Source organism: Lepus europaeus, chromosome 1 (assembly GCF_033115175.1).
Source record: "Lepus europaeus isolate LE1 chromosome 1, mLepTim1.pri, whole genome shotgun sequence".
NCBI lineage: Eukaryota > Metazoa > Chordata > Mammalia > Lagomorpha > Leporidae > Lepus > Lepus europaeus.
The window spans coordinates 14,751,034-14,763,771 of NC_084827.1; the positions used below are offsets into that span (position 1 = coordinate 14,751,034).

At 44.2% G+C, this 12,738-nt stretch overlaps 1 protein-coding gene across 1 annotated transcript in view; it reads right to left on the minus strand.

Moving 5' to 3' along the window:
- The window catches only part of LRGUK (leucine rich repeats and guanylate kinase domain containing), a 133,791-nt gene that overhangs the window by 64,638 nt on the left and 56,415 nt on the right, over positions 1–12,738 (minus strand). The window contains exon 11 of the mRNA XM_062195156.1: positions 9,206–9,325. Coding sequence (XP_062051140.1) covers positions 9,206–9,325 — 120 coding nt within the window. The remainder of the gene's footprint in view (positions 1–9,205; positions 9,326–12,738) is intronic.

Consider the following 12,738-nt stretch of genomic DNA (forward strand, 5'->3'; position numbering starts at 1 on the left):
CCTGTAAGTCTCACTTAGACAGGAGGTTGAACTGCAGAGTAACACCAGATTCCAGCTTTGTTCCTAGAAGCCCAAGGGTGACATTCAGAAGGCCAATTCATTGGCCAACTGTCATCTGGGCTACTAATCAACCAAGTCCACAGAAATGAGATGATCAGGATGGAAAAGGATCTGAAAAGCCAGGCCAAACAGCCAAATGCTGGGACATCCAGGGGAACATAATAGCAAGAAAGGATGTCCATGAAGAACCAGCAGGAGGATGAGGAAGCAGAATTTCTTTTCGGTGAGATTCAGAAGCACATGGATTTAAAAATCTCAATTCTGGGCCAGACTGCCTCATGACATAACACACTTCTGGCTGCTGCAAATATTTAGGCAGAGGTATGGCTGTTCTGAACCCAAGCACAGTATAGCACACCACAGTGTTAGTAAACAAGCCTTTTAAAATGGGTATCCGTAAATACCCAGGTATTGCTAAATTATTCAGCAGGTAAACTAAATTGGTCTAAATATCCAATATATATTGATCAATTATATGCCAATAAATTGTTGGACACGATTTAAGGGATTATGAAATAAAAAATCCCAGCACATACTGTGTCTGATTCTGCTACTTATCACTTTCTAATGTATGCCATCATCACCTGGCATTATTTTCCAACTGTTCCCTATCCCAGCCTTCCTTCTCCGAGTCTTTTCCCAAACTACAGAAAGAATATACTTTCTAAAATGGAACTGTGGCCATGAGAACCCTTTATGGTCAGACCGCTGTCTGTCTTCCTGTGTTATCTTCTGCCACTCCCATGATAATGTGAGAGAAGCATTTCCACAAGATAGCACGTGCCTGCTGCTTTCTCTGCCTATAGTGCGCTACCCTCTCAAGGCCCTGGCCCACTTCTCTCACCACCGAGACTTCACGTTCCTCGTCATACCACTCAGCAAACTATCACAGTGGGTAGCATTTTCCTGTTTAAATCCCATACCAGGGCCAGCGCCGTGGCTCAACAAGCTAATCCTCCGCCTAGCGGCGCCGGCACACCGGGTTCTAGTCCTGGTCGGGGCACTGGATTCTGTTCCGCTTGCCCCTCTTCCAGGCCAGCTCTCTGCTATGGCCCGGGAAGGCAGTGGAGGATGGCCCAAGTCCTTGGGTCCTGCACCCTATGGGAGACCAGGAGAAGCACCTGGCTCCTGGCTGCGGATCAGCGCGGTGCGCCGGCTGCAGCGCACCGGCCGTGGTGGCCATTGGAGGGTGAACCAACGGCAAAAGGAAGACCTTTCTCTCTCTCTCTCTCTCTCACTGTCCACTCTGTCAAAAAATAAAAAATTAAAAAAAATTAAAAAAATTAAATCCCATACCAGATTGTGAACTGCCAGGAGGACAAGACCCCTGTCTGTCTGTTCCACAGTTTTATCACCAGCACACGGCACATGGGCAGTGCTCAGTACACTGAATGGAGTCAAGTGAATCATTCTACACACTTGCCAAATTTGTATACAAGGGGGCTTCAAAAAAGTTTATGGGCCAGCACCGTGGCTTAACAGGCTAATCCTCCGCCTTGCGGCGCCGGCACACCAGGTTCTAGTCCCGGTCGGGGCGCCGGATTCTATCCCAGTTGCCCCTCTTCCAGTCCAGCTCTCTGCTGTGGCCTGGGAGAGCAGTGGAGGATGGCCTAAGTGCTTGGGCCCTGCACCCCATGGGAGACCAGGAGAAGCACCTGGCTCCTGGCTTCAGATCAGCGAGATGCGCCGGCCGCAGCGGCCATTGGAGGGTGAACCAACAGCAAAAAGGAAGACCTTTCTCTCTCTCTCTCTCTCTCACTATCCACTCTGTCAAAAAAAAAAAAAAAGTTTATGAAACATGTGTGTTATGAAAAAACTGTGCATAGATTTCAAAATATTTTGTACCAAAAGAAACATCTTTTAATTCCATTTTTCCATGAACTTTGTGAAGCATCCATGTAGGCAGACACATTAGACTGTACCTAGCTCATACCATCTTGTGCCATTAAATAGCCATGATCTTTTACTTACTGAGTTATGATGTTCAAAGTGAAATAAAATATATTTATAAGTCAACACCACTAGAACGTTATGAAAGGAGAGACTGCTGTAATGTACAGATCTAAGGAAGAATACATTTTTCTTTCAGGACCATGCAGATCACATTCATGGCCTTAAATCTGTAAGATAACAAAGCATGTTATTACTGCTGTGTCGCCTTCATTACTTAGCACTTTTTCAGAAAGTCACTGATTTCTGCAATAATATAAAACTGGAAATAAATGGGGAGGATTTGAAGGTGGTAAATGTGTATTTCCAGGCCAAACACCTAAGACAAGTAAAGAAACAACACCCAAATGATTTCTAAAAGCAAAAATCAAAACCTACAACTAGGGTAAAATCTCTCAGCCATACTAACATTTGCTGTATGACTGAATTATGAATTCCTTAAATTAATTAATTAATTTTATTTGAAAGGCAGAGAGACATAGAGACATCTTCCACATACTGGTTCAATTCTCAAATGACTGCAACAGTCAGGGCTGGGCCAGCCCAAAGCCAGGAGTCCAGAATTCAGAGTCTTCCACTAGGGTGGCAGGGACCCAACTGCTTGAGCCATCACGGTTGCCTCCCAGAGTGAGCACTAGCAGGAAGCTGAAAAGGAAGTGGAGCTAGGACTTTAACCCAAGCACTCCAACAGGGATATGGCCATCCCAAACACTATATTAACTGCTGCACCAAATGCCCGCCCCTGGATTGTGTTCGTATTTCCTTTCTTCCTTCCTTCCTTCCTCCCTCCCTCCCTCTCTCCCTCCCTCCCTCCCTCCCTCCTTCTTTCCTTTCCTTTCTTTCCCTCTCTCTCTTCCTTCCTCCCTCCCTCCCTCCTTTCCTCCTTCTTTCCTTTCCTCTTTCTTTCTCTCTTCCTTCCTCCCTTCCTCTCTCTCTTCCTCCCTCCCTCCCTCCCTCCCTTCTTTCCTTCCTCCCTCCCTCTCTCTCTCTTTCTTTCTTAAAGCCACTACCTGCAGTGCCAGCATCTGATCCCAGTCTCTGCTATGGCTTGGGAAAGCAGTAGAAGATGGCCCAAGGTCTTGGGCCCTGGCACCCACATGGGAGACCCAGAAGAACTCCTGGCTCCTGGCTTTGGATTGGCTCAGCTCTGGCTGTTGTGGCCAACTGGGGAGTGAACCAGCAGATGGAAGGCCTCTCTCTCTCTCTCTCTCTCTGCCTCTCCTTCTTTCTCTGTATAACTCTTTCAAATAAATAAATAAATCTTTTAAAAAAGATTTTATTTATTTGATAGGTAGAGTTACAGACAGTGAGAGGGAGAGACAGAGAAATGTCTCCCATATACTGGTTCATTCCCCAATTGGCTGCAATGGCTGGAGCTGAGCCAATTTAAAGCCAGGCGCCAATGACCAGCGCTGTGGCTCAATAGGCTAATCCTCTGCCTGTAGCACTGGCACCCTAGGTTCTAGTCCCGGTTGGGGCGCCGGATTCTGTCCCGGTTGCTCCTCTTCCAGTCCAGCTTTCTGCTGTGGCCCGGGAGTGCAGTGGAGGATGGTCCAAGTACTTGGGCCCTGCATCCACAAGGGAGACCAGGAGAAGCACCTGGGTCCTGGCTATGGATCAGTGCGGTGTGCCGGCCGCAGTGCACCGGCCGCAGCGGCCATTGAGGGGGTGAACCAACGGCAAAGGAAGACCTTTCTCTCTGTCTCTCTCTCTCTCACTGCACTCTGCCTGTCAAATAAATAAATAAATAAATAAAGCCAGGAGCCAGGATCTTCTTCCAGGTCTCCCACGTGGGTGCAGGGGCCTAAGCACTTGGACCATCTTCTACTGCTTTCCCAGGCAATAGCAGAGACCTGGATTGGAAATAGAACAGCTGAGACTCGAACCAGCACCCATATGGGATTCTGGTGCCGCAGGTGGAGGATTGATCTACTGCACCACAGTGCCAGCCCCTGCATTTACTAAACATATCTGGATATGCAACTTGGTATGTGAAAATTTCATCAAAAGTCTTGATCTTGTGTCAATACAATTTAAAAAGGAAGTAAAATAGTTGGAGAAAATTAAATAAGTAGGAAAAGAGTCAAGCAAATGGTGGGAAGAGTGCCTTTGTGAGTGCCCTAAGACTCAGTGAGACTGTATTCATGTCTCTTTCTGCTAATGCATCCCAGGAGGCAGCCGAAGATGGTTCAAGTACTTGGACCCCTGCCACCCACATGGGAAACCTGAGTGGAGTTCCTGGCTCCTGGAACAGCCTAGCCCTGGCTGCCGTGGGCATTTGGGGAATGAACTAGTGAATGGAAAATCCTTCAAGTAGATGAAAATAAATACAAAATTTAAAAACATTTTTAAAAATCAATAAAACTGGGGCCAGCGCTGTGGTGTAGTGGGTAAAGCTGCCACCTGCTGTGCCAGCATCCCAGATGGGCAATGGTTCGAGTCCTGGCTGCTCCACTTCCGATCCAGCTCTCTGCCATGGCCTGGGAAAGCAGTGGAAGATGGCCCAAGTCCTTGGGCCCCTGCACTTGCCTGGAAGACCCAGAAGAAGCTCCTGGCTCCTGGCTTTGATCAGTGCAGCTCTGGCCATTATGGCCATTTGGGGAGTGAACCAGTGGAGAGAAGACCTCTCTCCCTGCCTCTGCCTCTCTGTAAATCTGCCTTTCAAGTAAATAAATAAATCTTTAAAAAAAAATCAATAAAACTTATATTGGATAATGAATACAAGAAAATCTAAATGAGAGCAATGACTTGCCCCTGAAGATGTGCTCTGGTTTTCTCTTTAGTTTCCACTAGAAAGTTGTTATGTACAATGGTTAAACCGCCTTACTCTCTCAAAGGATGGGATTATTAGCTATCTTACACCCCTTGCCGTCTAACACGGTCTCAGATCCGTGCCTTGCTAGAACTCTTGTAAAGATTTTCCATCGAGCAAGCACTGATCTCTGCCTCCATGAGGACAAGGAATGGCTGGATGACGCCTGGGAGCCTGTGAGGACAGTGGGTGAACGCGTGTGCAGTGGTCAGGGTAGCGGTTAGTTGTGGCTTTCCGCTGGCCACAAAGTCCAGCCAGAAGAGAAAAATAGTAGTGGCAGTACTAACAAAGTAAGACCATGAAACTAATTTTAGGACTTTGCTTTGCCATCTTGTGCCCCCATACAAACTTCACACGGCACTGATTACCTAAGGTCTGAGGTCTCCACTAGATTACAAATTTCCTTAAGGCAAGAACGCCACCAGTCTTGTTCCCACTGTATGTTCATGACTAGCACAAGGGAGGAACTCGATAAATATCTATTGAAAGAATGAACAGATTAATGTGCCCATTCATCTCTTCATAAGAGTATATCCATTAGAAGAAGCTGGGGAAAACCACCCAAGGTTCTTACCACAGTCAATTCCACTAAATGGTATGCACAACACCAGTAACACAGCCATCTCTTGACTTACTCAATCACTTAGTGGATCATTTAACAAGTATTTATCACATACTATTAAGTGCCTGGTCATATGTAGGCACTGAGAACTCTATGGTGAAAAAGACCAGTATGGGGGCTGGTGTTGTGGCACAGCAGGTTAAGCCACCGCCTGTAACACCTGAATCCTATGGGACACTAGTTCAAGTCCCAGCTCCTCCACCTCTTCTTCTTCTTCTTTTTTTTTAAGATTTATTTATTTATTTGAAAGTTACAGTTACACAGAGAGAGGAGAGGCAGAGAAGGGAGGGAGGGAGGGAGGGAGAGAGAGAGAGAGAGAGAGAGAGAGAGAGAGATCTTCCATCTGCTGGTTCACTCCCTGATTGGCTGCAATGGCCAGAGCTGTGCCAATCTGAAGCCAAGAGCCAGGAGCTTCCTCTAGGTCTTCCCATGCGGATGCAGGGGCCCAAGGACTTGGGCCATCTTCTACTGCTTTCCCAGGCCATAGCAGAGAGCTGGATTAGAAGTGGAACAGCCGGGTCTCGAACTAGCGCCCATATAGGATGCTGGCGCTTCAGGCTAGGACGTTACCCACTGTGCCACAGCGCTGGCCACTGCTCCACTTCTGACCCAGGTCCCTGCTAATGCACCTGAGAAAGCAGTGCAAGATGGCTCTAGTGCTTGGTGCCCTGCAATAACTTGGGAGAACTGGATGGAGTTTGAGTCTCCTGGCTTCAGCTTGGCCCAACCTTGGCCATCGTAGCTGTTCGGGGAGTGAACCAGCTGACAAAGATTGATCTCTCTCTCTCTCTCTTTCTCTCTCTTTCACCTCTGCCTTTCAACTAAATAAAGACATTTTTTAAAAAAAGAAGGAAAGAAAAGAAAAAGTCGGGTATGACACTGACTCTCGTTAGGCTTACAGGCAAGCAGGGGATACAGAAATTAAATAAATGAATCACAAGCATAATAGATAAGCATTCTAATAAGGAATTAATGAACTCTAAATAGGGAATTAATGGAAATGAGTGATTGAGAGAGTCTAGCCAGGTGAGCATGTGGGAGAAGAGGACAGAATTGATGATGAGTCAATAAACATTTCCAACAACAAATCCTTACCAACGTGCCTTGGTAATAGCATAACAGACAAATAAAAAGGACTGGGCAGCCAATCATTTGCAACATAATTGATATCAGAGATGTGAACAGAGAAAGCCTTGGCGCCACAGGTGGCCTTGGTTTGATAAAAGGTTTAGTGCAACAGTCAACACAGACTCCTGCTGCACTCTGGCCTTCCATACTCACCTGTCACACTCTCCTTCTCTCCTTCTCTCTCTAGCTCTTGGCTCTCTCTTTTTTATTTTTTGCATTTTTTAATTTGTTTGTATGTATCTCATAAATACAACATTAGAAACATAGCAATTCTTCCCACTTCCCTCCTCTCCTGTTTGGTCTGAGAAAGAAAAGGAAACAGAAAGAAAGAAAGAAAGAAAAAAAAAAAAAAACAAGAGAAAGAATGGAGTGAAAAAACTACAGAGAACAGTTCCTCAGTGGTCTAAATGAGGGCTGCTCTTTGTTACTGCTTCTGCAAGTGTGTTCCCTTTTCCCCCCTTCTTTTCCCTTCCTTCCTCCCACTTCTTCCCTTTTTGAAACTTACTTGTCTTTCAAGAAGAACCCAAGGATGATACACCATTTATGAACTCTTAGACATGACTAGAAGTTAGATTAACATCCTCCTTTTAATACACTACATGTGATTCTTGAGAACAAGATTTACTGTTAAATCTCACAATACAAGTCTTTGTGGACAGAGGTCCTGTGTGGGAATTGGTGCACAGCGACTCTTGCTGTTATTTAACAAAGAACACTCTTCTGTATGGCGTCAGTGATCACCCAGGGCTCTTGACATGAGCTGCCTCGGCTGTGGAAGCCTTCCGGATGCACTGGCTCGACAAGGCCTCTCCTCCCTTCAGAGAGAAGCACCTCCATCTTCTCAGCTTCTCCTTTAAAGCGGGTTCAGTTTCCTCAAGGAGGGGAACACCACGCCACAATCTTCCTTCTCAGGTTAACTCGTAATTTATTTTTGTTACTTCAGGGTATTTAAAATAGATGAATGAATAAATTACTCCATAGTCCTTGTGTCCTAGAGTTTTCCAGACATAGGCTGTAACTCTGAATACCTAAACAAAGGTCTGCTGACAATAGCATTTACATTGAATATGGACAGCTGAAGGGAAGGGACTTTTTGTTAACAGGATTACAAAATAATCTGGCCCTCCTATACATCTTTGTAACCACACCCTCGGCTCACTGACAGACACCACTAAAGGAAAAGTAATTTTTTTTGCCATACATAAGGAATCAAAGAGGAATCCTATTTACGGGACCACAGTGACAATTCTAAATCTCATTCCCAAAACCTCTGACAAATCTGTAAATCCAGCTGGAGTTGTTTATTTGTTTGTTTGTTTTTAAATTTTTGTTTTAGATGGCTCTAGCTTTTCAGATACTTTGGTCTATTTTAACCAAGCCACTAGAAAATCACCCAGCAAAATATCTGTTCCAGAAAACTCTGAATGTACTCAATGCTAACCTGAAGGAAAAGAATGGAAAACCTTTCCCTTCTCCTGAAACAAGCCTTAAAAGAATTAGCGCTGAGTGGCCACAGAGCAGCTCGAGTGCTGCTGGCGTGTGTTCCACGCAGAGATGGGAAGGCTCTCTCTGGAGCACGGCCCTGCCTGTCACCGTCACAACACTGTGACTCAGGCTCTCAGACCATATGGCAACAGAGGACCCTATGCTCAAACACCATTACTCTTCATTAAGAACCCTGGACAGTGATTTGAACTTGTGCTGATTTAAGTTAAACATCTGGAGGACTACAATGTAAAATATGTACATGCAGTGTATCTCACAGTACAGTAACTGGCAGAGAAGCTAACAAGCCTTTGATGGAAGAGGTGTATAATGGTATGGATGCATCAGGCTTATTGCGATTGGGTGTGGGGGATCACAGCTAAATGTTCACTGCTTCATAAAAGACAAAATAGGTCCAGCGCCGTGGCACACTAGGTTCATCCTCCACCTGCAGCGCTGGCATCCCATATGGGCGCCAGTTCTGGTCCCAGTTGCTCCTCTTCCAATCCAGCTCTCTGCTGTGGCCTAGGAAGGCAGTGGAGGGTGGCCCAAGTACCTGGGCCCCTGCACCCGCTTGGGAGACCAGGAGGAAGCACCTGGCTCCTGGCTTTGGATCGGCGCAATGCACTGGCCATAGCAGCCATTTGGGGGGGTGAACCAAGGGAAGGAAGACCTCTCTCTCTCTCTCTCTCTCATTGTCTAACTCTGCCTGTCAAATAATAATAATAAAAAAAAGACAAAATATTTTGTTTTCCCTTGCTACTTGTTAAGTTCTTCTGTTATTGGGAACATACTTTAGAAACATCTCTACCACATCAGTTAGAATGGCCTGAAAATCAAGAATCCAGGTCATTTATTCCAAGATGAGGTAATCACATTGATGTAATACTACGAGTAATTTATCCTCAATGACTAACTCTCCCACATTGCTCTCTTCCTATTTAGTATCTATTAAACATAATTTATGCACCATTTCCAGCTCTGCTTAAAATGTAGCTTACACATTATGTTGTCTTATATATTTTTGAACTTGCTTAAAAGTAATAGCCGAAATTAGTGATATCTGAGATTTTAATAGAAATCAACTACTAAAACATATCTATAACAACTTAGAATTCCAAGTCTCACAAACCCATGAGCAAACTTACCCGTATCTGAAGTAAGTATTGAACTGCCTGCAGAGTCGGTGGGCGAGTTCTCGTTTCCCACAAGCTTGAGGACCAGCTAACACCAACATAGGGTAAGGAGCGTCCAGGCTGGGCAGAGTGCTGCAACACACAGGACCCTGGTCAGTCCCTGATGCCAGTCAGAGACACAGCACACTGACCACACTCACTAGAGTCTCTAGGTCGCAGGCATAGTTAACTTAGCACTTGCTACAGAAGGAGAAAACTACTTTTCAGAAACAAGTTGATTACATTATACTAAAACCCACATTCAAAACACATATAATAAAGGAAAATGAAAACCCATGTAAATTCACTTTGATAAGACATTTCCAATAAAAATATAATTCTTGATTGCTGGAGTAATGCATTTCTTCCAGAACTTATCCATGAAAGAAATAAGACTGTCCTCTGAGAGCCGAAAGTTTAACATCTGTACCTCCTGAATTAGAACACAGATAACAAACTAAACTGAACAGTAACAACCAAAGCTTACCAGAGCAATCGCTGTGTGCCAAGCACTATTTGAGGAGTTCTATACATATTACCTCTTTAATTACCACAGAAAGATAATGAAAGAGTCCTGTCGTTATCCTCATTTAACAGACCGAGAACCTGAAGTTCAGAGGTTAATTAACATGCTCCCAGTCACACCTCATAAAGGAGAGCTGGTGTATCAACTGAGGCGGACTAAATAATCAATTTATTAACAATCACTTATTAGTTCACAAATATGCAACGGTGTACTATTTCAAATTATTATATATAATTTAACATTTCATAATTTAGTACTAATTTACTAATTAATGAAATCTACAATATGCTGAGTTGATGTGTCTGGACTCCATTCATGGTAGAAATTATAGAAATATGGAAGGAAATATAATTTTAAAAATATACATGCAAGAGGTATGGATTCCGTGAAGATGAAAATGTCAATTCTATGAAGATTCTGCAAAAACTATGAAACAGCATAGTTGTTCAAATTTTCTGAATACCCACATAAAAACAGAAAAATATGAGAGCAAAGGCCTACAGAAAACATCTATGACAAAAATCAAGTAAAAAAGCCATCTCCACGAACCATAAAGCTGCAAAGTCTGCGTGGTGGCGGAGTCTGTGCAGGAAGAAGGAAGCAATAGGGAGGCATCTGACAAGCTAAGAACAAGGAAACCCTGAAACAGCCACCAGGAACTGTGCGGAAAAACTACACATACATTAAAAACTCATCCATGAATGCCCGTGGCAACTTTATGTGTGATAGCCAAAAACTACTATCAGTCCATAAGTCCTGCAACAGGTGAACTATTAAACTAACTGTGATACATCCAAACGTGGACTAAGACTCAGCAATTAAAAAAAAAAAACAACAACAACAACAAAAAAAAAAAGGAGCTACTGTTACAAACAACAATGTGGATGAATTTCCAGGGAATTATGCTGATTGGGAAAATCAGCCAGTCCCATAGGTGACCTAGTATGATTCTATTCACATAGCATTCTTGAAACGGCAACACTGTAGAGATGGGGCATGATCAGTAGTTGTGAGGGTAAGGGAAAATGAGAGGGAGAGGAGCAGTGGCTCTAAGGTATCACAATGGATCCTTCTGATGAGGCTGCCCTCTATCTTCACTGCAGCGGCACTCAGATCCCCCAACACATGAGGAAATTGCATAGAAGTAAACAGAATCACAGACATGCAAGAGTACATGCAAAACCGGTGAGATCCGGTTAGGCGAGCGGGCTTCCAGTTCTGCTTTCCGGTTTTGATAGTCCACTGCAGTCATGCAAGTTGTCACCACTGCAGGGAACTTGGTGAAAAGTATTTCATTTTTCTCTATTATTTCTTAAACTGCATGTGAATCTGCAATTATCTCCAAATAATTCTTAAATAAAGAGAAAGAAGGATTTATACGAAAGCGACAAATATAAAAAAAGGTAAGGGAGATCTTCCTGAAGAAGAAAACCACAAAGAAACAGAAAATATATTAAAGAATGTCAAATGTTTCCTGAATTAAAAAGAATAAAACAAAACAACACACTGAAAGGGCACACCTTATACCTGACCCATCAGCCTGGATCTACCAGTATGAAGACAGTCTAGTGAAATTACCAGACCTTAAGGGGAAAAAAAGGAAATCTTTTGTTCAACCAGAAAAAGACGATGTGATTTATAAGGGAAAGAAGATGAAATCATCATGAGATTTTTTTTGACAGCAATGTTTTATGCCAAAATAAGATGGACTCACATCTTTAACATATTCAAGAAAAAAATGTGTGAGTTATGAATGTTACGTTATAAGCAAAAATGGCTGTCAAATATAATGGGTACCAATTATTATCGATGTGTACGAACTGGCCCTTCCTAAGGAATCTATTAGAAAACAAGCTTCATACAACCAAAATTATTCAAGAGACAGCAATACAGGCATTTGTAGTGAGCAATAAATATGTAGTTAGCTACTCACAGAACTAAGACTCAGAACAAGAAGGATGGCTACATGGCCTGGTAATACAAGTCTGCTCTACTCCTTTTTCTTTTCTTTTCTTTTTCTTTTTTTTTAAGATTTATTTACTTGAAAGTCAGAGTTACACAGAGAGAGAAGGAGAGGCAGAGAAAGAGGAAGAGAGGTCTTCCACCTACTGGTTCACTCCCCAGATGGTTGCAACTGTTGAAGTGGGGCTGATCTGAAGCCAGGAGCCAGGAGCTTTCTCCGGGTCTCCCACACAGGTGCAGGGGCCCAAGGACTTGGGCCATCTTCCACTGCTTTTCCAGGCCATAGCAGAGAGCTGGATTGGAAGCGGAGCAGCTGGGACCTGAACCAGCGCCCATATGGGAAGTTGGAACTGCAGGCGGTAGCTTTACTCACTGCGCCACAGTGCCCATCCCAGGGTCTACTACTTTTAAATGGGGTGTGGGGCCGGCGCTGTGGCACAGCGGGTTAACACCCCGGCCTGAAGCACCGGCATCCCATATGAGCCTGGTTCGAGACCCAGCTGCTCCACTTCTGACAGAACTCTCTGCTATGGCCTGAGAAAGCAGTAGAAGATGGCCCAAGTCATTGGGCCCCTACACCTGCGTAGGAGACTAGGAGGAGGCTCCTGGCTCCTGGCTTCGGATTGACGCAGCTCTGGCAGTTGCGGCCAACTGGGGAGTGAACCATCGGATGGAAGACTTTCTCTCTTTCTCTCTCTCTCTCTCTCTGTTGCAGCCAATCGAGGAGTGAATCATGGGATGGGAGACCTCTCTCTCTCTCTCTCTGTAACTCTGACTTTCAAATAAATAAATAAATAAATCTTAAAAAAAATAAATGGGGTGATTAATATCCATATGAAATGTACAGACTAGGCCAATGTATAGAGGCAGAAAGCAGATTGGAGGCTATTAGGGACTGGGAGAAGAGGAGATCAGGACATTACTGCTTAATTAGTGGTTTCTGTTTGGGGCAGTGAATATGCATTAGAAAGAGATGGTGGTTAGTGCTTGTACAACATTGTGGATATGGTTCATGTCA